Source organism: Engystomops pustulosus, chromosome 5 (genome assembly GCF_040894005.1).
Source record: "Engystomops pustulosus chromosome 5, aEngPut4.maternal, whole genome shotgun sequence".
Lineage (NCBI taxonomy): Eukaryota > Metazoa > Chordata > Amphibia > Anura > Leptodactylidae > Engystomops > Engystomops pustulosus.
Genome location: NC_092415.1, coordinates 193,085,268 through 193,110,411, shown reverse-complemented (window position 1 = coordinate 193,110,411; position 25,144 = coordinate 193,085,268). Strand labels below are relative to the sequence as shown.

Genomic DNA, 25,144 nt, shown 5'->3' with positions numbered 1-25,144 from the left:
TTACCGTACAATATCCATAGGGGTTGGATTTATTGATTGCGTTTTGCCAGGGAGATCTGACCCCTGGTAACCCTAACTAACCCTTCAACTTCAAAGACGTTCGGCATTGGGGGAGTATTTTTCATACTATATCATATGCGCCAACGTATGATAGCCCCGCCGCACCTCTCGGTTCAGCCGGATACATCACAAGGCATTGGCCTCTTAATGTATTCAGTGGGTTGCAGGAAGTGCGCTGGTGCAGGGACAGGAACGCCCTGCCGGCACTTGGGCGCCGGCCCACTAACCCACGCACCCCTTACCATCCCTCTACGCCCCTCTGGCATAGAGGTGTCGAAAAGGGGAAAATAATCATAAGTGCTAGCTATAAACTGGGGATTATTTCTGGGCTAGTGTAGAAGCCCTGATAAACATCCAACACATCCAACACGCAGTGCCAACACAATGGGGCTTTCACGCGACGGGGGCGTGGCCGTTGGACAACCCGACGGATTCGGAAAAACCGCAGAATTTTAAAAAGAATTTGTGTCTCAAGATCAGCACTTACATGCATCGGGAAGAAGAAGGTGAACTCCGGCAAACCTCGGCGCAGCAGCGACACCTGGTGGATATCGGGCGCACGGACCTTAGTGAATCCCGGCAGACCCAAATCAGCGTTGGACAATGCGCCACGGGATCGCGATTGGACCGGGTAAGTAAATATGCACCAATGTGTGGCGCTGTGTACCAGATCACAACTGATCTGACATTGATAAACATGTGATCAGTATCAAAAATCTGAAAAACTCCTTTAAAAGATTTATACTGTGGGCCCACATTTAGCCTTTACTGCAATAATCTTATTTTTTTTTTTCAGAATGTCCCAAAAATTACTGCCAAAATGGAGGAAAATGTGCCCTAAAAAATAATGTACCCATATGCAGGTAAATACATCTTCATGGCATCAAGTGCAGCATTACTATATACTGTCCTGACTGTATGTGCTGGGAGATTTGGTTCAGGGTAATGTGACCCCTGTGTAACCCACCAGAGGACCACCAGACGTTTCTGTCTGTCCAGAGTATTTGACTGTCTGATACTGGCACCATGGCCATATGAAAGCGATGCCACCAGAGGTAAGAAGAAGGGATCATTTACCATCCATTCACATGAATGAATACCATGTTATATCATATGGACAAGGGTATGGGAAGCAGCGTCAGCAGGCAACTTTGACGTAATCTTCATGATATTAACCTTGTTCTATGGATATTGTGTTTTCATGGCAGAACCTTTTTAAAGCTGCCGAGCCAGATAATAACACAAACTTCAATCTCAACTCAAAGATTAGCTCTGTGGGTATCAGAGGCATAACAAGACTCACAGAAGGAATTATAGGTTTTCTATATAAGTAAATAGGACCCTTTGAGTGTTTGTCAATGAGTGGCAGAGGTAGCAGGACTCTTAAGCTTCATCTAAAAGTGACAGGGATAACAGTACTCACAAGCTTCATCTATAAGTAGCAGTGATAGCAGGACTCATAGCCTTCCCTGTAATTGGCAGAAATGACCAGACTCAGATGCTCCATCAATAAGTGGCAGGAACTGCAGGACCAAAAAGCTTAGTTTTTTAAGTGACAAGGAAAGTAAAACTTACAGGCTACGGCAATAAATGGCAAGGATAGCCAGACTCATAAGTTTGATCGATATGTGGCATTGATAGCAAGACTCATAGGCTTGGTCGATTAGTGGCAGGAATAGCTGGACTCATTGGCTTCGTCAATAAGTGGTTGGTGTAGCAGGACTCACAGGCTAGGTCGATAAGTGGCAAGATAGCCAGACTCAAAAGCTTAGTCTATAAGTGGCATTGATAGCAGGACTCACAGGCTTGGTTGATAAGTGTCAGGGATAGCAGGACTCACAGGCTTGGTTGATAAGTGGCAGGTATAGTAGGACTCACAGGCTTGGTTGATAAGTGTCAGGGATAGCAGGACTCACAGGCTTGGTTGATAAGTGTCAGGGATAGCAGGACTCACAGGCTTGGTTGATAAGTGTCAGGGATAGCAGGACTCACAGGCTTGGTTGATACGTGTCAGGGATAGCAGGACTCACAGGCTTGGTTGATAAGTGTCAGGGATAGCAGGACTCACAGGCTTGGTTGATAAGTGTCAGGGATAGCAGGACTCATAGGCTTGGTTGAACCGCAGTCTATTCTACATGTCCTTGTATAAAACTTACAATAAAACAACAAGCAGTCGCGTCACACTTCTTACCATCACATTGAGGAATAGGGACTATACGGAGGTTGTATAGTCTGCTATAGGTGAGACCTTCCCCCCACATCTCCCGCTCCTCGTATCTGTACCCCCCCCCCCCCTCGTCCCGCCAGGGTGTTCTGTGGAGGATGGAAATCATAACTGCTGTAATGTGCAGTAACCTTATTCCTCGGCCCTAGAATAACATCCATTCATTTCCTGGGAGTATCAGCACCTGACAGTCCACGCTCCCGAATCGCCAACATTTTTATGATATTTTACAACCTACTTTTTTTTTGCAGCGCGGTGTGGTCATTAATCACTCGGCAACGACCTGTCTAAGATGCTACATGCGATTTCATGGACCTGATTTCCAGGATCCCAGGTGGCAATTTTTTGCAGTTATGAAATAGAACGTTATCAACTCTCCGAAGAATAGAACTCAAATAGATTACTTATAGACGTCACGGCCTTCGTGCTGCGAGATAATTCACTCTTTTTCCATAATAAGCCTCTCCGGGCGATAATAAAACATGTGTATGAGAGTTATATAGGGTACAGGGGGGCCATACACATTGATGTGTGAGGTTCCAGTTGCTGGATAATGTAAACATCCTTCGGAATATTTTTCAAGTTTTTCAGCATTTTGCAGCAATGCAGTAAATGAGGGAGCGTGGCGAGTCACTCTTTGTTATTTACAGCAGTAAAGAAGTGAACTGCTGTGAATAGTAATCAGGATTACTGTACTGTATGGACTTGGGGCTTTGGGGCATAGTGTATGGGATTTAAAGGGGTTTGTCTGGATTAGGGGGAAAAAACTGTGTTAAAGGTAAACTGCAGATCTGTTTATCTTTTAGTGGCTGAACTGTGTGATAAATTGACTTTTCAGGATTGTAGTGTACTGGGGGGGATGCTAACACTGCTGTGCTCTGTGCTCTGTGTATTGAGCTTCTTTACAGCCCCTCCCTCCCACAATGAACAGTAGCAGTTTTCTGGTCTTCTACCACAGCAGTCACTCACAGCAAACATGAAGAGACGTGAAACAAGTCAATACAGAGAGTTAAAGGACATCTACCATCAATTGGCAGTAGAAGTGTCCTAATAAGAAGTTCATGGTTCCTTTATTTTATAATTCTATATGTCAAAATTACGCATATATAGTGTAATAAAGGTTATGCAAATTACCCTGAGGTGTTCAGGCTAGGTCACCCGAGCGCCCCAGGGAGCCTTGTATTTTAATTTATGCCCCCATAGCGCTAGTGGTTTAGCCCTTCACTTATCTATGTGCTGTGCTGGAGGGCAGGACCACTAGCGCCATGTGGGGTGTGCATAAATTAAAATGCGAGGCTCCCATAGGGTGACACAGCCTGAGCACCCCAGGGTAATTAACATAACTTTTATAACTATATTTCACTGCGTATAGAGTTATTATAAAAGAAATCCTGTGGAACAAGTTATTATTAGGACACATCTGCCATCACTAAGCTGATGGTAGGTGCCCTTTAAGAGAACAGCAGTTTGAGTACACGCCCCCAAGGGTAATAGTGAATCTGGAATGCTGGAATAGGAATCCAGTTTTCACATTCCTACTTTTTTACACAAAAAAAGTATAACTAAATGGTTCTTAGCAGGTGTTATCCAAAACTGCAGTATTGCATGGTCAAAACTGCTGACAGATTCCCTTTAAAGGAAATCTGCCATTAAAATCCATCATGATAAAACAGGGACATTACTCATAGATCCAGGCACGGTGGTAATATTCTTATATTTGTTATCCATGGCCTGAAATCTACTTTAAAGAATATGCTAATGAGCCAGAAGGGCTCTGATGTGTGTTACCAGAGCTTATCGTGCTGTAGCTTCACAGGCTGTTACACTGTGCAGAAACTTATTTTTGTTATCCATGGCCTGAAATCCACTTTTAAAAATATGCTAATGAGTCAGAAGGGCTCTGAGGTGTGTTACGAGAGCTCATCCGTGCTGTAGCTTCACAGGCTGTTACACTGTGCAGGAGCACTTCCCTTCTTTCCACTGTGTAAGATTACATCAGGCAGAGGGAGGAATGGTTGTGCTTGCATGTTGTGAATTATTTAATGAGAATTAGTGTCCGTATTTGAAAAATTTACTCCCGGTTTGAGCAGTGATGAAGGCGGACGCATCCTTACGTGATCCCCCTGATGCTGGATATTAGAAAAAGGTGAGTCTTGGGTTTTAAGTAAAATTCTAGATTCAAGAAAAAAAAATTCTGGGGATAAATGAATAAAGCATGAGGCCGATGAGTGAGTAGTGTGAGCCGGGGCTACCCCATTGTCTGTGTACTCATAGATTATGTGCTTCTCTTTGAGGATTATGCTATGGGCCGGTGCTGGGGAGATTTAAGTGCAGCATCTTTTTGTCTGCACCGCTTTCTGCTTGCAGAAATCAAAGCAGAACCCTGGGGAGGTTTATATCCCAGGAAACGAATAAAGCTTGAAGGATTTTCAATAAAAAGTTGTTTTTATTACTACACCGGTGCCTTTATTTTCTGATGTAATCCCTGCAAACACGACTTTACCTTCAAGGAATTTCCAGTATTTTATTTGGTCATAATTTGAAGCTTTTACGTTGTTTTGTTTATTTGTAATTTTTATTAGTAATTTTTATTACTTTCGAGCTTGTTTTAATCATTTTTTTTTTATAAGGTTTTCTATCGTTTATTTACTCTGGGTCTAGACTTCAAATAGGGTTAAAACTTGGGTTTTTTTTATCCATTTTTATGAGGTGTTCTGCTTTTGTTTATTTGCTGCCGGTATGTATTGAGTGTCTCTAGTAATTTCTCTGTTGGTTTGTTTTGTGGCGTGTGTTCAGAATCAACCTCCGGCGTGGTGCATTGTGGTCAATAAAATGAAGGGCTTAGGAACAGGTCCACTTTATGATCCAATTTAAAGATTATTGGTAAAATGCAGGCAAGTGGAGGGAGAGAGTTAGAATTACAAATAAATCTGAACTTACCTTGTTGACCCACAACTGCTTCCAGCTCTGCTCCTCAGGGGCAGGGTCTGTTTTGACTTTTGCAATGGGCGGAGTCTGTATACACAGTTCAGGAAATCACTCTACCAAGGCAAAAAGTGGTGGTTCAGACAAGTGGGCGAGATTTTCCGTTATGGGGTTGACTGCCTTGAAAAAATTTTTTAGATTTTGATAGATCAAGAATTTTGGGACATGGGGATACCTAATATGTTTCTGATTTTTTTTGTTTTATTTTTACATAAATTCAAGGGAAAGGGGGATGTAAACTTTTAGATGTTTAGAAAAAGCAGGGCATAGCACTCTGGTATTGTCGGCACTCAGTAGTGGATTATAAAATAGGCGGCTTGGGCAGTAGCCCGGGGGCCCAAGTCTTCTAGGGGGCCCAATGCCACCCAATCCATCCACCAAATTTTATACTGAGAAGGACCTTCACCCATTAAATCCTCACACATCTGTTTCTGCTCTCAATACAGATGAACACAAGAGCCATTTCAGGACCTTTGAAGGTCCTCCGAAGGTCCTGAAAATGCATATTGTAATCCAGCACAAATAGAAGTGTATGTGACCTACTAGTTATACTTTCTAACGTTTTTCCTGTGTATGAGCCCATATACGTACCTGCTACAATCAGTGATTGTCTTTAGTAAAGATGGGATGGGATGCCAGAGGAGTGGGAGGAAGGAGTTACAGACAGCATCGGTAATAGTAGAGGAACCAGAACTATGTCCTTTTTACTTTTTTAATAGACCCCTGGGTCTTCATATGTAGACTTCTATCTTAAAGGAAATCTACCATTTGCTTTTATGCATTGTGAAGCAAACATACCTTGAGAATGCTGTAGCTACAATAATGCAGAAACAAATCTTGTTTAATCCCTGAACAGAGTTTTTCTGCTGAGAAAGCAATTATAAAATTATAAAAATGAGTCTCTGTCACTCCTGTGGTTGCCCTGGTGCTTCTCCTCTTACCCTAATTATCCACTGCTTCAGCCTTTTCCTGCACAGCATAATCTGAGAATGTAATGATTTTGTTGCCCCTGACAGGCAGAAATAATCAATCACCGCACCATCCACCAGTTGCTGTGTAGGAGTAATCCAGCTCAGGTTGATTAGTCCTGTCTGGACAGATTAGGAAGCTCCATGTGTAATGTGTTTATGTATAGTAGCCAGTCTGCACCCAGCTTTCCCAAGGTCCTGAATTTTATAATTGTTTTTTTGAGCAAAACCACTGGGTTTAGGAATTAAACAACTTATGTTTCTGCATCAGTGTCGCCACAGCATTCTCAAGGTAGGTTTGGTTCACCATGAAAAAAAACAAATGGTAGATTTTCTTTCATTGAAAAGCTCTAACCAGAGTAATGTAAAATATCAGAGCTGGCATTGAGCAGACCCAAACCACAATGTTTGGGTCAGTGCCCAACATTGCTAGTTCAGGCCCTGAACCCAGACTTCAGCTGTAGGTTTGGGTTCAGCCTCACCACCGCAGTTATACTTGCTGTCACCAATCACGCTGGCATTTAGCAAGATCCTTGGGAAAATGCTAACTTTTATGGCATTTATAGGGGGCTGGGTGTTACCGGTGGGTTTGGGCACCCAAACTTTGTTCAAGGTTCAGACGAACTCGACAAACCAGAACCTGAATGGTTCTGCTGCAGTACTGGATTATAATATAGGTGGTTTGAGTGGTAGTCTTTTAGGGGGCCGCCAAATTCTATACTGAGAAGGACCTTCACCCATGAAATTTTTGTACATCTGTTCCTGTTCTCAATTCACATGTGCACAAGAGCCATCAAGTATTTAAAAGTCCTCCAGAGTTCCTGAAAATGCGAATTGAAAGCAGCAGAAGGTACCATATGTAGGAAGTGAATTCCAGAATTGTAGGGGTAAAAATTTTCATACAGTCAAGGGCCCATGGCAGTCTTAATCTTCCCCTAGTCATCTCATCCCTAATCAGAACCTATTTTAATCTAAAATTTATGATTTCTTTATATCATACGACCTAAGGTCCAATGGAAGTTGTAAAATGGCTACACGTTACTAAAATCACATTTCCTTTTTTGACATCACTTCCTGTTATACCACTTTTGGCTGAAAGTGCACCTCCCAGACTTCCTGTTCCGCCCCCTTTACATGCAGTCGGCACATAATACTAGTAATTGTGAGAAATTACTTATGTTAGGCCGTTTGCTGACGCATTTGGATAATGTTAAAGCAGGAAATCTATGGGGGTCATTTATCTCATCTCTGTTTGTTTTGGATAGTTTTTGTCTTGTCTTTTTTTCCGTCTGCTTCTTTGGTAATTTATCAGTCTCACTTTTTCCTTGTGTTAAATGGGGGGAGGGGGGGGGGTTAAGATCTCTTTTTGAGACATTTGTTACAAATGTTGCAAAAGTGTCGCACAAATGTTTCAAGTCATTTCTTTCCATTTTCTAAGTTTCCCTTTTGTTGTTTTGTTGTTTTCCATTTTGTTACATGGTCATGCTAGCTCCATTTTATCAATCATAGGAATATTTTTGGATTCTTCTAATTTCTACTCAAGCTATCCCTTGGAATATTATTATTATGAGGTATCATGTATTTTATTACTTTAAAGGACACCTGTCATCAGGTCTCTGTCACTAGTCCTGTCACCTCTACCTGTTGCAGCAGCTCACAAGGATCCCATCCCAGCCTTTATCTAGTTATTTCATACATTAATCATTGTAAAATCATCTTTTCTTTATTATGTAAATGAGGCTGGTCACATGGTCAGAGGCAGTGATGTCACCCCTGTTACCCCTCCCCTCTCCTCCCCCAGCTCATGTCCGTGTGTAATGTATAGTAAAGCATTGCTGGTGTCTGTGCTATATCTGCTGACATGCTGCATCCTCCTAATATACAGAGACACAGACATAAGCTACACAAGTACCTGACATGTTCTGCTATAACATGGCTGCCTGCCTGTATCTCTTCTAAACACACACACACAGGCTGCAGGGGGCGCCAGCACCAGAAAGCACATGGAGGAGACATTACACCATTATACCTCACACCATTATACAGGCTGTCAGTCATGTGTATAGGAGTATCTCATACACACAGGCTGCAGGGGGCACCAGCACCAGGAAGCACATGGAGGAGACATTACACCATTATACCTCACACCATTATACAGGCTGTCAGTCATGTGTATAGGAGTATCTCATACACACACAGGCTGCAGTTGGCGCCAGCACCAGGAAGCACATGGAGGAGTCATTACAACATTATACCGTACATCATTATACAGACTGTCAGTCATGCACTGGGGGTGTGGCTGTGCCTCCCACTCATGAATAAGCTGGACAGCTTAAATATGCTAATGACTCATTGGACATTTCACAGGTCATTTGCATACAGCTTTAGGACCTCATTGCTTAGGTTTACAGGCATGTAGAGGGACAATGAAGGGATAGAGGCAATGCTCTCTAATGGCAGTTTATGAAAATATATTTAGATTAGGGGGTTCATTTGCCTGATGGGTTCTCTTTAAGGTAACATGTACCTTGGTATATTATTACTATAAGGTCACATGTCCCTTGGGATATTATTGCTATAAGGTAACATTTCCCTTTAAGTGCCTAATGCTCTTGCATAGGTGTTCATTTCTGGAGTTTGAGGCTGTGCATATAATTTCATTTCATTGTTGGAGAAGATGGGAGATGAAAGGATTACTAAACATCACAGCACGTTCTATTAGCTTGATGTTGGCGTGGTGAGCGTCGGAGGAGAATGTTTCATTATACCTATTGTTCTGCTGTAAATGAGATATATATCTGTACTATGGCCATTCCTCTCCTTTAATTCACACCGCGCTGACACAAATGAAAATGAATGCAATTAATACAGAAACTTGTCAGAAAAGAACAGCTTTATTCATTGGTTTTATGATTTTCGGGAAGTTTTAATGGTGATAACCTGCAGAATTTCCATTTATTTAAGCTAATTATCTCGCCTTTGTTACATTTACACCTTAGCAGATTCATAACATATTCGATTACAAAATAGGTGAACAATTTCCCAAGTTTTAAAGAATAGGACCGATATTATCTCACATTGTTAACAACTTCAGTACTGACCCAAGTCTCCGTGCACTACCGAGTCCTAAGACAATGGGAAAGATTCATTATGCCTTCTCCAACAGTATTCTGGCAGTGAGAAGACACATGAATCTCCCCTTCCCTACCAGTCATTATCTGATCCGCACACCACTATGGGTGGAGAGCAGGTGAGAGAGGGGTGGGCAGAGGGCTGGAAGTGGGGTGGGCAGAGGGCTGGAAGTGGGGTGGGCAGGGGGCTGGAAGTGGGGTGGGCAGAGGGCAGGGAGTAGGGTGGGCAGGGGGCTGGAAGTGGGGTGAGCAAAGGGCTGGAAGTGGGGTGGGCAGAGGGGGGGAGTGGTGTGGACAGAGGGCAGGGAGTGGTGTAGGCAGAGTGCAGGGAGAAGGGCGGGCAGAGGGCGGGGAGAAGGGCGGGCAGAGGGCTGGAAGTGGGGTGGCCAGAGGGCAGGGAGTGGGGTGGGCAGAGGGCTGGAAGTGGGTTGGCAAAAGGCTGGAAGTGGGGTGGGCCGAGGGCAGGGAGTGGGGTGGGCAGAGAGCTGGAAGTGCGGTGGGCAGAGGGCTGGAAGTGGGGTGGGCAGAGGGCAGGGAGTGGGGTGGGCAGAAGAGGGGGAGTCGGGTGGTCAGAGAGCGGGGAGTGGGGTGGGCAGAAAGCAGGGAGAAGGGCGGGTAGAGGGTGGGGAGAAGGGCATGTTGGGAGCATGAACTCCTGACCCACTACATCTACTATTAGATGTTTGCTATAGTCTACAGGTCAGAATTGGTGACGTTTGCATCCATATTCATTAAGAGGCCAGAGAGGTTCTAAACACCAGTCTTTATTAATTCCCCCTAATGTCTCGGCCAAGCCAAAATTCGAATTTGCTAAATTTGGTTTGTTTTTAGAGGTGAGCAAAATATCAGTTCTTGATTGATCTAAACAGTTGTCTAAAAACCGGTGTGGGGGATAGGTTCACATATGGTTGATGCTTATGACGGTTGGTGTATGTCATAGGTGACCATTGGCAACTGGATCCAAGAGAACCTGGTAGTTTGAAAGCCTGAGGAGCAACCATGCACCAGGAATTGTGTCTTAGGGTCCGGAGGTTTTTGTGAATCTGATCATACAGATTAAAGGGGACAGGAGCCTAGTCTAGAAGTTGCAGCAGGTGTAGTAGTCTGGGGGCCCAAAGGCTCCTCTACAACAAAAGATATAATTACTAAAAAGCATATGGAAGATCAGAAGGACCTGCTATAGATTTCACATTGAGGCTTAAGAGCTTCATACAACATCTGCTCTTTACAAGCCAAGAATACATGTGTATCCAATGAGATAAGTGTTATAAGTAGTAATGAGTGGACCCATTAAAATTCATGTTCAACCAAGTTAGTCCAACCCCAAATTTTGAGATGAACCCTGAAGTTTACGGTTTACGGGCCCTTTAACACTACTCATAAGTTAGTATCTGTCACCTCTAGTGGTGGAATAACTTCCGTAAGCAAAATAAGATGAGGCACCCTAAAATTAACCCGTGATGAGCTATGTTGGTTTGTGTTAGGAAGAGCACATCTATATGTTGAACAAACAGTAAGTGGTTGACATAGCAAACGTTCATGAAAGAAGCCTTCCCTCTATGACAACAGAAGGCTCAGCGCCAACTCAACTACAACTTAGCATAGCCGCCATGTAATGTACAGAACCTTTAACTTCTGACTTCATCCATTGTATATTTCCATGCTACAGGCTATTTAGAATAGCTGCTTTGTGCAGGATCCAGCTGTTGGACCCCATCTGATACCTATGACCTGTTTTAACTATAAGGCGCACCGGATTATAAGGCGCACCTGATTATAAGGATGAATGACCAGCAGGTGGCAGACCTGTGAACAGTTCAACGCTGCTGTTGTCTATAAGTACGGTTCATATACAAGGCGCACCAGATTATAAGGCGCACCTGATTATAAGGATGAATGACCAGCAGGTGGCAGACCTGTGCACAGTTCAAGGCAGCTGTTGTCTGTAAGTACGGTTCATATATAAGGCGCACCGGACTATAAGGTGCACCTGATTATAAGGATGAATGACCAGCAGGTGGCAGACCTGTGAACAGTTCAACGCTGCTGTTGTCTGTAAGTACGGTTCATATATAAGGTGCTCTGGACTGTAAGACGCACCTTTGATTTCTGAGAAAATCAAAGGATTTTTTGTGCACCTTATAGGCCGACAAATACGGTATTAGAAATACCCCCCCCCCCCCTCCCAATTCTGGAAAATCCCTTTAAGACAACTACAACTTAAGATCTGGCTAAACAAAATCTTGTTTTTCTTTAATTTAAGCCCCTCTAGATTAAATTGAGTGAAATTTTCATCTTTTTCTGCCATCACTAAGGCAAAACAGAGCTTGGCAAGGAAAGACAAAGGAAACTTTTATAGGTTTTTCTTGGACTTGGCTAAAGTAGTAACATTAAGATTTTGGGTTAGATACATTTTCCAGAGCCCAATTGTCTTGGAAGGTCAAATTTTTCTGTATATTCCAAAATAAATAGATGTTTACCAGCAACCATTAATGTGTAGCCGCTGCCTATAAACAGCGGAGGCGCCGATTCTGTGGGCTGAATGTTCAGCCAGTCTATTAGCAGCCAGTGATATCACTGAGACATGAGTCAAGTCCTACCCCGCGCCTTATTTATGTCATTATTGGACCAAACAACATGGCTGATTTTGGCATCACACAAGGTAGTGACAGTCTAAACAGACCGATGCCCCCCGGTCCATCGTCTCCGTAGATCCAGATATCTCATGGGCTTGGACTTTGGATGGCTTTTTTGGTACATCATTATACGAAATGTCAAACCTGCATTCATTTTCCTGATTAACTTAGACAGAACCTCGTTCTGTTACAATGTAACCGCTAAATAAGTGTCTCCACTGAAAGCCTTGGATTGTAATGCCTACAAGTATTCATTAAAATCCCACAGATGCGGTCTGTCTGCAGCCACCACAGAATACACGCTCAATCTGTGGCTCCTGATTTGCACACAAACGACCAGCCTCAATATATTATCTGTCTGTTCCCCCGTCAGATTTTGGCAACAATGTCAAGAATATAGGCGTCCGTCCAAGCCACAAGAGACATGTCAGCAAACAGTTTAACTTCCTCTTTGCTGTGTGGGTGACCGAAGTAACGGAAAAAAAGTTTTTTATTGAAACCTCATGCAGATCCTTGTAGCATTCAGTCCTTTGCCATGTGATCTGTAGACAGAAGATAATCACTTTCCATACATACACAATGGGGGTCATTTACTAAGGGCCCGATTCGCGTTTTCCCGACGTGTTACCCGAATATTTCCGCTTTGCACCGATTTTCCCTGAATTGCCCCGGGATTTTGGCGCACGCGATTGGATTGTGGCGCACCGGCGCGGGAAATTGGGGGGCGTGGCCGAATGAAAGCCTGCCGCATTAAAAAACAAAAATTGGTTGCACGCGCCATACTTACATGCACCAGGAAGAGATCAGTGAACTCCAACGCAACTCGGCGGACCTCGGTGCAGCAGCGACACCTGGTGGACATCGGGCGCAGGACCTTCATGAATCGCCGGAAGACGCGAACGCTCGTCGGAGAAGCCGCCGCTGGAACGCGAATGGACCGGGTAAGTAAATGTGCCCCAATATATAGTATAAAAAGAAATTATTCTGATCTCACATACGTAAAACTTCATGGCCAAGACTCCAGGAATCTAATATAAAGCAGGACACAGGCATTGAATGTACCTATTACGGCCTTAAATATGACATCTTATTAGGGTACACAGGTGTCCCCGGCTTAGATGACCCCTAGTTATAGGCCCCTGTGACCTCTGGTTAAGTCTCTGGATGCTTTACCTTAATCCCAGGCTGCAATGATCAGCTGTAAGGTGTCTGTAATGAAGCTTCATGGATAATCCTTGTTCCCATGACGGCACAAAATTTTAAAAACCCAATTGTCACTGGAGTAAATGTATACTTTTTCCGGAGTTAAAATGATAAAATATAGCATTTCAAACTTACATACAAATTTAACCTAAATAAAGTTGTATATAACCCGAGGACTGCCTGTATAGTAAAATGATGTTTTAGAAGACCAGCAGTTACTATATATCTCATTATATAAAGAACTATCTCCTCAGAAAGAGTCACATAATGGACAATCCCACCCACCTGAACTTTTGGGAAAATTATGGCCTTCCCATATAACTGTATGGAGATTATCAAACCCCCCCCCCCCTTAATTTGATCCGAATCTATCAAATTGGATGTGCCCAATTGTCCTGAAAAATTGTATATGATTCTATTCGGACAATTCCTTTCCAAGTTTTTGGGTCAGAATTCCAGTGGGAACTGGAACCCAGAACCTAGTGCTTTGGACCTAAAAAGGGTTAGATACTAGTGATGAGCAGACCAGAACCACCACGGGGAGCAATGACCCTCAGAAAAATGGCGGCACGCAAACTGGTGTTACTGGTTGGAGTGAGCATTTGGGTTCAGTACTCAGCCAAAACCCGAACCTAAACAGGTTTACTCATTTATAGTAGATTAGGACAATCCCTTTCAAGTTTTTCAACACCTAGACAGAATTTTAAAGTGATATGACAAGACTAGAAAACCTTTAACTGGGTCAGAATTTTAGTAGGAACTGGAACCTAAACCCTCCTAAGTCCAAAGCACAGCTGAGGGTTCATCTACTAGTGGTGAGCAGACCCGATCCACAACTTGGAGCAACGACCCTCGGAAAAATGGCGGCGTGGACACTGGTTACGGGTTGGAATGAGCATTTGGGCCTAATATGAACCTGGACTGGTCCACCCATCTATAGTAGCTTCCCAATATTGTCTTTCTGAACTCTTCCTAGGTCTGGGAGAATCATAGGACCTACAGCTGTTGTATACCTGTCTATATAACGGACTATCTCCCAGGAAAACAAAAGGATCATGCCATATAGTTCAATTGTATACTGTAAACCTGTATAGAGATAAGCTAATTTTTCCAGAAAGAATCGACCTTCATATTTCATTTGGTCCAAATAAATTTGGTTTGAATTAAAAGTCCCCAATCGTCCTGAAAAATTGTCAGGACACTGAGGTCAGTAGCTATCAAGAGTGCGGAATGTTTGGAAATATCGGAAAGACTTGGGTAGCAGTTTCCTTGATTGCAGGGATCTGCTACCTCTTTCTGCAGTTGGGAATCTTGGATGAGTAGTTATCAAATATCATCAAAGTGAGGACGATGAAAATCCAGTGGTTTTGGTGCTAGTTCTGTGCTGAATTGTGAAGAACTATCGACGTCCTTAATATAAGAATACAAAAAGATTCCCTTAAAACAATGGATGAAGGGTGGGGGGCGAGCATGATGTGGGCGTTCTCTATTTCCAGCTGGCTTCCAGCATCTATCCACCCTCAAAAATTGTGATCGATAAAGATCTTCCCCTCCGAGCACATTCCAGACTGTCCATGAATATTCCGCCTAGCTGTGGTGCTTATTAGCTGGAGGCTACAGGACAACGTGACACTAACATGTTGAAATAAATTGAGATAGAACAATTTCTTCATATTTCTGAACTTCTGACGTCTTTTGGCTAATTAAATCCCAGTTTGATGCGTAGAAGTTTTATTATGTCAAGTGCAGCTGTCGACCCAAATAAAATTCTGCTGGGAAACCAATCTGGAATACAGACTAAAACAATACTCGTTACAGATCAGGTCATAGAAAAGCTTTACTGCTGTTTGGAATCATAAGATTCCAAGATTCCATAAGAATCATCAAGTTTCCAAAGATTGGAATCATCGTAAGATCTTAAAGGGGTCTCCTAACCTTAGACATTTATGATGTATTTACAGGATGTGCTATAAATCTCTTGATAGATTATGGTCCCAACATGCTGGTGTTAACCAACCCTGACAACACATTGGGGCTCATTTACTTACCTGGTCCTGTCGCGATCCAACGGCGCGTTCTCCGAACGAGGATTCGGGTCTTCTGGCGATTCATTAAGGTCGTGCTCCCGATGTCCACCAGGTGTCGCTGCTGCGCTGAGGTGCTCTGGAGTTTACCATCCTATTCCTGGTGCATGTAAGTGTGTGTAAAGTGACGTTTTTTTTTTTTAAATAGCGCAACTTTTCTGAATCCGTCGGGTTTTCCGACGGCTACACCCCTCGGTTTCCGCCACATGCAAGCCGCCGCCGATGCAACACAATCCGATCGCGTGCACCAAAAACCCAGGGCAATTCGGCACAAAACGGTAAAATTCAGAAAACCCGGCAGAAAAACATGATTCGGACCCTTGGTAAATGTGCCCCATTGTTTGAGACTCCAGGACTTGTCATTGGGCAGGATTGGCACACTGTTATAGATCCTTAGCAAATTCTCCATACACTGCAATTCTGGTAGGAAAGATCAGACTAAAAAATCAGGTCTAAAAAAAAAAGGATAAAAAATAACTTTAAAAAAATATTTAAAAACCTAAAAATTCTAATTGCCCCCTTTCCCTAAAACTGATTAAAAAAAATAAACAAATAAAATCATAAACATGTCAGGTGTCACCACCATCCCATAAGTCCCGATCTATGAACATCTAAGCACGGTTATTTCTAACAGAGAACCCAATGACGCACAATAGCGCCGAAATGTCCAAATCACCACTTTTTCCTCCATTTTTGCAACATACAAAATGTTTTTTAATATGAGAGCAGAAAAAGGTTGAAAACATTGAAGTTTGAAAAAGTTATAAGCATCTGAGCAAAACGAAGAGAATTATTTTTGTACAAAAGGTTTTAATTTTTTAAAAATCTATTAAAACATAGTAAAACACTATCAATTTTGTACCCTCGTGATCGTCCCGACCCAGGGATTAAAGTAGACAAGAAAATGGAGCACACACTTGGATTTTTTTTCCAGCTTACTAGACATTAAACAAGAAATGCGGTCACTAGGAAGTTCAGTTTGTTACACAAAAAAACAAGCCCTCGTACAGCTCTGTAATAGTAAAAATCAAAAACTTATGAATTTTTAAAGACGGGGAGTTAAAAAGGGAAACCCAAAAAACGAAAATGTCCTGTTATTTAAAGGGGTTAAACCTGAACAGACTTCTGTGTTGGATTTTTTTCTGGGCATAAATAAAATAAAAATAATTCCTATATTTTATAATGTTTCATATTGTTACCTGGAGTATTTTTTTTGAATAGCTCTGGTTCACTCGGCTTATAAATTAACCATATATGTTTTCTGATCTATTTGAAGGGTCATTACCATTAGCTTTAATACAGTGATCTAAATAGGAAACATGTCTGCAGTAAGCTCCCCCTAGTGGTGGCAGATAGCAGACACTTTAAATGCTACATTTACTCTCAGATCGACCAACCTGTAGCTCCTATTTAGGGTAGACTTTGGCCCCCATTTCTAGGATCATGCCTTGGCCTTGAATTGGGCACCATGTGCTGCCTTATCTGTTCCCTTCTGCTCCCCTCTTGAATCTGTTGTTTTTTAGGTTGTGTCCAGAGTTGCAGGTGTTGAGTGACGTGCTATGAAAAATGAGCGCCGTTAGTTTGGTAAAGGTTGCTCGGTGAGAATGATTATAAATGGGTTTTCTATATAATTATCCTGGCTCTTTCTCTCTGTAATTCCCATTTTCCTGCAGTCATTAATCCTTCCTCCTGGCAGCGCAGCGCTCAGCGGCCTGATGTGAATATTAGTATATCTGCAGCAGCTCACTGTGCACAGCTGGGGGATGTTACCTTTTATCTGTAGGTTTAAGTTACTACGTGCCTGAGCTGCAAACTTTCTATACCGCGGATTGAAAGATTCCATATAAAGACATGTAAGGTGCTTGTCAGGATGTGCCCAAAAGTTCTGAAAATGTGTCAGTACTGGATGGCTGGATGAGAGATCTTTGAAAGAGCTTTATGAGGGCTTGTTTTCTGCAGGACAAACTGCATAATAAAGTGGCACCATTTAAAATACCATGTAATGTACCAGGAAGAAAAAATAAATTCCAAAATGCATAGAAATCGGCTAATAAGCCTGAAGGGCCCTGGGGGAATTACCAGAGCCCCTCAGTACTGCAGATTAACAGGCTACTACATGAGCATAACATGTCTCAACCAACCCCCTGCTTTCTCCCACCTCTCTCTGCCTTTGTAATCTAGTGCAGCATAAAGTGTAGCGGAATTGGAGACAATGTTCTGCTCATTGTAACAGCTTGTGAAGCTACAGCAATGATGGACTCTGGAAACACCACTATTAGACTCATTAAAGGGAACCTGTCACCAGGGACCTCATTTTCACTAAAGACAGGTTGCATTACTGCTGCAGTGTAAATATGTCTTTCTGCCTTTTCTAAGTATTTGCATTACAATATAATTGTGTGTTATAACTTACCTTGTACCCTGACAGAATCCTCTGTGTAGTTCCTGGGGTTGGGCTTTGGTTTGAATGCGTTTAAGAAAAAACATTTGTGACTTGTCTGTGCTGCAGACTCCTCAGCTGTTGACCCCAATCTTTGTGCTCCTGTACAGCTCCTCTCTCCCCCACTGATGTCAGCTCACCAGGCTGCAGAATGGAAGAGCTGTACAGGAGCACAAAGGTTGAGGCTGAGAGCTCAGGGGTTTGCAGTACAGACAATTCACATGTTGTTTTTTGAAATGCATCTAAACCAAAGTCCAACCCCTGGGACAACACAGAGGATTTTGTCAAGGTAACTTATAACACAAAATTATATTGTAATGCAAATGCTTAGAAAGGCATAGTTGCACTGCAGGTGTGATGGGCTTCTGTAACCAGTCTAGTGAAAATTAAGTTGATATTAGAAGGAAGGAGGCCATGGATAACACATATAAGAAGATTACCGCAGTCCCGGTGCCTGGATCTATGAGTAATGTCCCTGGTTTATCAGGATGGATTGTGATGGTTATAAAGAGTCCACTAGATAAAGAATTATATTCTAAACGCCATATACATTTAATAGAAAGCCGAATATATGATCCATCAGAACGGCTTCCACTTGCAGCGGTGATGCTATAATGTGTACAATGTCCTTTTGTCAAAACTTCAGCAAACTTCTGTGAACGTTCGAACCTGAATTTTCTCACCTTGACCCCACCGTCCCGTCCCAAGCCGGATCCCCTGGTCCCGTTCACCCCTAGCTGTATCACTGTAGGTTCAGAGACTTGGAATTCTGGAAGGTCTTCATTAAAAATCTCAGCTTTTTTTTTTTCTTCCACATTTTTGGAACCGTCTCAGGTCTCTGTAACACTGCCGTCCAGCATTTCTCATCTCTTCCAGCCACCCCTTTGTCTTCACTCCTAAAAGCTGTAAAAACCTCATAAATAACTGAGCGCTTATTGGCAGAACCCTACATTAAATACAAGTTTTCCTAAAAAATAAATTACATACTCCTGATGCAGATTGTAGCCTCACTTGTGCCCCGGACTTCCACAATGTACATTGGAGACGAAGCTCCGTGTTATGATTTAGTGTCGTCTCCTGTGGGGAAAGATGAATATTTGATTGTCTGGGAATGACAAAGTGATTTATAACGTTCCAGAAACTGCTTTATGATACACAACGGAGGCAACGCACAGAGCGGACGATCATGGGTTAAGGAAGACTGATCTGGAACATGTTAAATAATAATGGAATATCCAAACATACGGCAGATTTGGTATCAAGCCAGGAAATCACTACATTTATTCCGAAAGACAAAAGTCTCCATTATTTCCTAGTTTATGGGGCAAACATAGGTGCTATGGATCCTAATGGGAGAGCTAGCACTATAGTGGTCAGATTTTACACCGATCACAGGCGTTAACTCTTGAAAGGGGTTGTCCGAGACCCTTATAAAAATACATGTGTGGCCAATGGGAGGCTACTTAAAAAAAACCTTGTACTTACTTCCGCAGTCCCTCGTGGTTTCCCATGCCACCGTTTCTCCGGTCTGTGCTGTGAACTGCTTCTGGTCAAATACCTGTAATGCCTATCCATAGGATACGTTATTAGTAGTTAATAGGTGGGGATGTAAAAAAAAAGTTTTTTACCGTGTTAGCCAGTTGAAGAAATGGGTGGGGATGTGACACACGACACCCTTCTGATCAGTTGATAAGGCCCACACTACAGGCCACGCTCCTAGTTTAATCCCATGGAGGGCTACCCCACTGATCAACTGTTATTAGACGTTGATCGTGCGCATGTGATTCCCAGCAATTAACTATTATTATCTAATAATGACCCATCCGGAAGATAGATTCTATCTTCTGGATGGATCATTATTAGGATTCAGGACTGGAAAACCCTTTATAAAGATTTTTGGGTGTCTCCATTAATTGGACGATGTAGGGTGTGTGGGGAGTCTATGACATGCATGGTCAAGGGGTTGGTCTCCATGACAAAGGTATCATTATTTACCTATGCTGCCCCCTATGTCCTTCTTTCTGTCACCGTCTACGTTTGTCACTTCCCTAATTGTACGCGGCGCACAACGGGGCACATTTACTTACCTGGTACAAGGAGTTCTCCAAAAGTGCGTTGTCCGATGACAATGGCCATCTGCTGCGATTCACTAAGATCGCGCGTCCGATATCCTGCATGTGTCGCTTCCCCGCTCAGGTCCGCCGGAGTTCACCTTCTTCCTCCCGGTGCATGTTAGTGCATTGTCATCCGACACAGTTTAAATGTTAAATCCTGCGCTCAGTCCGAATCAGTCGGATTGTCTGATGGCCCACCCCGCCCCTTAGATCTGTCACATGGAAGCCAGCGCAGCCGCATCAAAATCCTATCACGTGCGACACAATCCCATCGCAGACACCTGTTAAATACCTGTCAAAGCTGCGCAAATCCGGTAAAAGGTGCAAAGTCCAACGAAAGTGAGTAACACAACCCTTAGTAAATAAGCCCCAATATGTTAGCGCTGTGTAAAGATGAATAATATTACAGTCGTCCTTGAATTAGCATTTTGCAGATCTGTATTTTCAGTGTTCAGCAACACTAATGGGAGAAGGGCAGTCTACATCATGATTCATTGCAGAAAACCATCTGCAATTACACAAAGTAATTAGTCAGTGCCGGCTGATAGGGCGCGGATGCTCGGTCAGCAAAAACATGGCCGCTTTTAGTCTCTCTTCATCCGAACCATTTATCAACATCCAGTTTGTGATGGCAGCGACGGGCGACTATTGTGGACTTACATGTCATGCAGTCGTCCCCTCCTCCCATTACACGGACCCATCCATGTAGCGCTGCCAGTCCGTGTTTACCATTGGCCAAGGACAATAGTGATGGTAATGAGCGGGCATTAATTGGATTAACAACATCATAAAACAGCTCATTTGCATGCACATAAAGTGTGGTGTCATCTTCATTATTAGCAAGCGCATGTTTCGGCAATCCATAAAGTGAACTTCATTATTTCCTGGCTTAACATTGTTTCGTTGCAAATGTCTATTAAATAGTAATGAATATATAATCCGGACACATCTTGTGTTCTCATGTGTTGTCCTGTTGCCATTCATTTGACGTCTGAAACATAAGTCAAGTGAAAATGATTTCGGTACGTAAGAGATGGGAGCCTATAATTATGACCATTGGTTTTCCATTCACTCCTGACCATCATGACGACTTCTCCTAATAAACGGTTAGACAACATGACAAAATAAATTAAACCCACTAAATTAATCAGGTCCCAGACAAGTATTTTACATTAAAAGGGATTTTTGAGATATCAACTGATGGCATGGAGGGTAATATATCACTTTATAATTATTGAGGGTACGACCTTGAGTGAGAATATAGGGTCTTCAGAAATAGTTTAGAGCTTGGTGGGATTTGCCTTAGCCAAACCTAATTCAAAGTCACATTCGTCTTTTAATAATATAGTACAACATTAAGTAGTTGGAGTCTTAATTTGATGACTTCTTTGGTTTGTCATTGTCTTACTTTCATGGTTATTAAATGTTCGGCATTAAACTTCTACTGTAACCATTGGGTTACCTCTACTGGTAGTCATGAACTTTCTCCACCGCTGGTCTCCATATCCAAAGTTCTGGCCACATGACCCCTGCTAGTTCTTGCAGCCACCAGACCCTGTGGACTATGGTGTGCCTTTGGGCCAAATCCTGAGAACTAAAGGACCAGTATGTCCACACCAGATCTGTCCTCATCCAATCAGTGCTTACCCCTTGTGATAGACAACTACCCTACTGGGAACTGTTTGAGAATTGAAGTTCTAGTGAAGGATTTCTTTATCTGCTGTTATCTGGATTTCGGTGAATGGCCCTTGCTCTACTCTCTATCTGCCTACCCCAACCATAGGTTTATACTTGGGAGACTTTGCCTACCCCAGATATACAAATTGTTCTTTGGATTCTGTCTCCTGCCCTGAACCCAGACTGTTTAACTATTCTCTGCCTGCCCCCTGGTGCTGCAAATGGTGCCCTCCAACCCAGCCGATCCAGTAATATGAGCGGTAACAGCCTTGTGACCTTATCATAGCGAAAACCCATAGTGATTGAACCAGGATATGGGCTGAAGGGTCAAAATTAAGAAGGACACTTGGTTAATGCCAAATTCGTTAAGTGGACAGAAACATAAATTTAATGATAATTTTTTACTTGGAGTTTGACTACTGAGAAATGTTCCCCCATCCTTGTGTCTCCCTTCAACATTGTCGGTGTCTGTAGGTGCGTACATGAGCACCAAATGAGAGGCTTGTAATCGCTAACCCTTTCATCAAACTTCATCTCAGAATTTTGCATCAGCTGGAAAACAATGGGGCTTAACCACTATAAATAAATGTTTAATAACATTTGGCAGCTCTCCATCCACAGCTAAATCTTCTTGGTGGCTGCAGCTGTTATGTCGATTTTGCAGTTTAGAGCCATTATACTTGTGGAAGTTAAACAAGTTCATCAGGAGTTTAATATTGATGACCTGTCCATAGGATTTGTTATCAGTTACAGATTGGTGGGGGTCAGGGGTCAGGTCATCAGAACTTCCACAGACTAACTGAGAAGACGCCACAACGCTGGGAAAACCATAGTGAATAAAGAAGGAAGTATTTAGTCTGTCCACTGTGTGTTGGTCAACGTGAGAAGAAGAACGGAAGAAAAGAAGTGAAACCTTCACAATTTTCCATGATGATGATGATAGAGGTATTGGTATCCTTGGTACCAGATTAGAGGCTATGAGTAAATACAAGGTTTTGGCAGCAGAGCCTAGAAGGCCAGGGTGGTGCATGCATCCACAGAGATCTTTGAGTTCCTATTCTATCCATAAATGTGGGATGAGTGACCTCACCAATCTATTATATGTCCATGCTTTCAGATCTGACTGTAGCAATGGATGTACAGGCATCCCCTGACACCCGACTAACTCATGGGGGCTCATTTACCAAGGGCCCGAATCGCTCACTTTCGTTGGGTTTCTCGACGATTTCCAGTTTGCGCCGACTTGCCCTGGGAATTCGGCGCACGCAATCGTATTTTGGCGCATTGGTGCCGGCTTTAACAGGACATAAATAGGGGGGCGGGGCCGTTGAAAAACCCGACGGATTCGGAAAAAAACGCGGTATTTTAAAAAAAATGTGTTGCTTGACACGCACTTACATGCACCAGGAAGAAGATGGTAAACTCCGGCGGACCTCGGCGCAGCAGCGACACCTGGTGGATATAGGGCGCACGACCTTAGTGAATCCCGGCAGACCCAAATCAGTGTCGGACAACGTGCCGTGGGATCACGAATGGACCGGGTAAGTAAATGTGCCCCATGATGTTTAGTTACAACAGACCAACCTCTTTGTCCATTGTAAGCTTGGGATGTTGGTAATTTACTTAGGCTGCCTATTGGCTAGCTCCCTGGAACCTTCCAGAAGCTGAGACTAAAAGTCTATAAATAAAGTCTCTGCTCTGGGGTTTTTGTTTATTGTCGTTGTTCCGACAAAATTGACATTGCTGATATTGTGCAGCAGAGCCAACCCTAGAGATTAATCCAGACTTGCTGGACCACCACTGGTCCAGGCTCAGTTACTCACTATTGGTCCTCCCACGAAAAAGGACTACTTAATGCACTTCAGCTTGCCAAATGGAACAGCCCTGCTTGCCATTGATGAAAGAACTATGAGTTTTTTCATCATCTCCATCTTGAGTGTGGGTTCCTGAATAAACCACTACCATCACAGTCCTCCCCCTTTTATTTACTGGGACCTGTCACCTACTGTGGGAGTGTCCCGGGGGAAACCTTATTACTATACGGCTTCACCCTGCTGACTGATTTAGATGAGGCCTACACTAGGACTGTGTTACCATGACATCCGCAGCTAGGCCGCAACCACACCAAACACCGCAACCCGATGTTGCAGAGAGTAACAAATGCAAAGCCAAGATTCATCAAGTCTCTGCCATCCCAGCCTGACCAAAACCAGATCTGTCCTAAGATTCAGCCTTAACTTGATTCTCAGTATGGAAACCTTTCTGTCTTGGTATTTTTTTCTTCCTTTGATGCAGTTAGAGTTTCATTTTATCTATTCATGGAAATGTGATGAACCGGACTGATCTTATTAGTCAGGCTGATAAATTATTCCCACGTAATTGTTCTCTTCTGTTATTTCATTTACTCACAGTCCTCGCCATTACACTAATGGAACACAAAACAATTACAGACTCAAATCAAATAGAAATGTTTAAAAAAAAAGCTGAATATTCTTTTTGTTGTTGTTCATGAAAAAAATATTTTAGATGGATATTGGATAGAGAGAGAGAAACAGGTAAAATATATAAGCAAAATTGATTGATTGATTGATTGATTGATTGACAGACAGATACATAGGCAGATAGATAATACATATAAGCCACATAGATGCAGAGGCAGATGTGAGATGAATGGACCAATAAATGATAGAATACAAGGATTTCATAGTTTTAGGATCCCTCTGTATATTAGTAGATCTCCCTGGTTGGATAGCGGGTACTTGCCATGTCTTTCATAGATATTTCACTTGTATCTAGATGAGTCATAAGTAAAACATTTCTCTGTCTTATCTCCTTGTGTGTTCTTCCCTGTAGGCACCTTCCTCCATCCACATACCCTGAGATTGCTCTATGAGTATCTAGTGCTATAGATATCACTCATTCCACTATACAATACAGCTTTGCTCTGCCCTCATGTGGTATTTGGATGATACTCGCAGCAGCCAGGGTCCCATTGTTCCGAGGCTGCTACGGTGCATCCATTTAGATGGAAGCTTCCCCTTCTTCAGCTTTCCAGTACTTGTACAGTATCAGAATACATTTTTCTCTCCTTTCCACAATCCATTTTCATAAGAAATAGATGAAAAGAGGTCAACTCTATGGTTCAGGTGAACTTTGAAGTCTTCAGTTATACTGCAGCACACCCATAGGAGGAAAGGAGAATTGCACAGTGTGGATTATTATCATTGGGAATTTTGTGTAGTGCACACAATTGACGCCTCCTTGTAGCCTTCTAATCTGACTGATAGATGATGTTCAGTGCAGCACTCCCATCCTGCTGGGGTGGTTGGTATTTAAAGGGAGTATGGTATTTAATAAAGGGGTACGGTATATAGCTAATACAGTGGGAACAGTATATCGATATTTATTACAGGTGGCACCGTATAAATTAAAAGGGGGGCCTGCATGTATTAATTCAGTAAGGGAGGACTCTGTACATATGTGAAATCATTTGTGATACTGTATATATGTATATAGGCACAGGGAATTGGTCCTGGTGTTGTGTTTTGGTATGAAGCTCGGTTCTAGTACTGTACTTATGTATTAGTCTTCGTACTGGTGCTCTATTTATGTGCTAAGTTTT

At 42.8% G+C, this 25,144-nt stretch overlaps 1 protein-coding gene across 1 annotated transcript in view; it reads left to right on the top strand.

Annotated features, from left to right (window-relative positions):
* MALRD1 (MAM and LDL receptor class A domain containing 1) overlaps nt 1–25,144 on the top strand; it is a 235,355-nt gene that overhangs the window by 196,038 nt on the left and 14,173 nt on the right. The window contains exon 33 of the mRNA XM_072154795.1: nt 857–923. Within this exon, the coding sequence (XP_072010896.1) occupies nt 857–923 (67 nt within the window). The remainder of the gene's footprint in view (nt 1–856; nt 924–25,144) is intronic.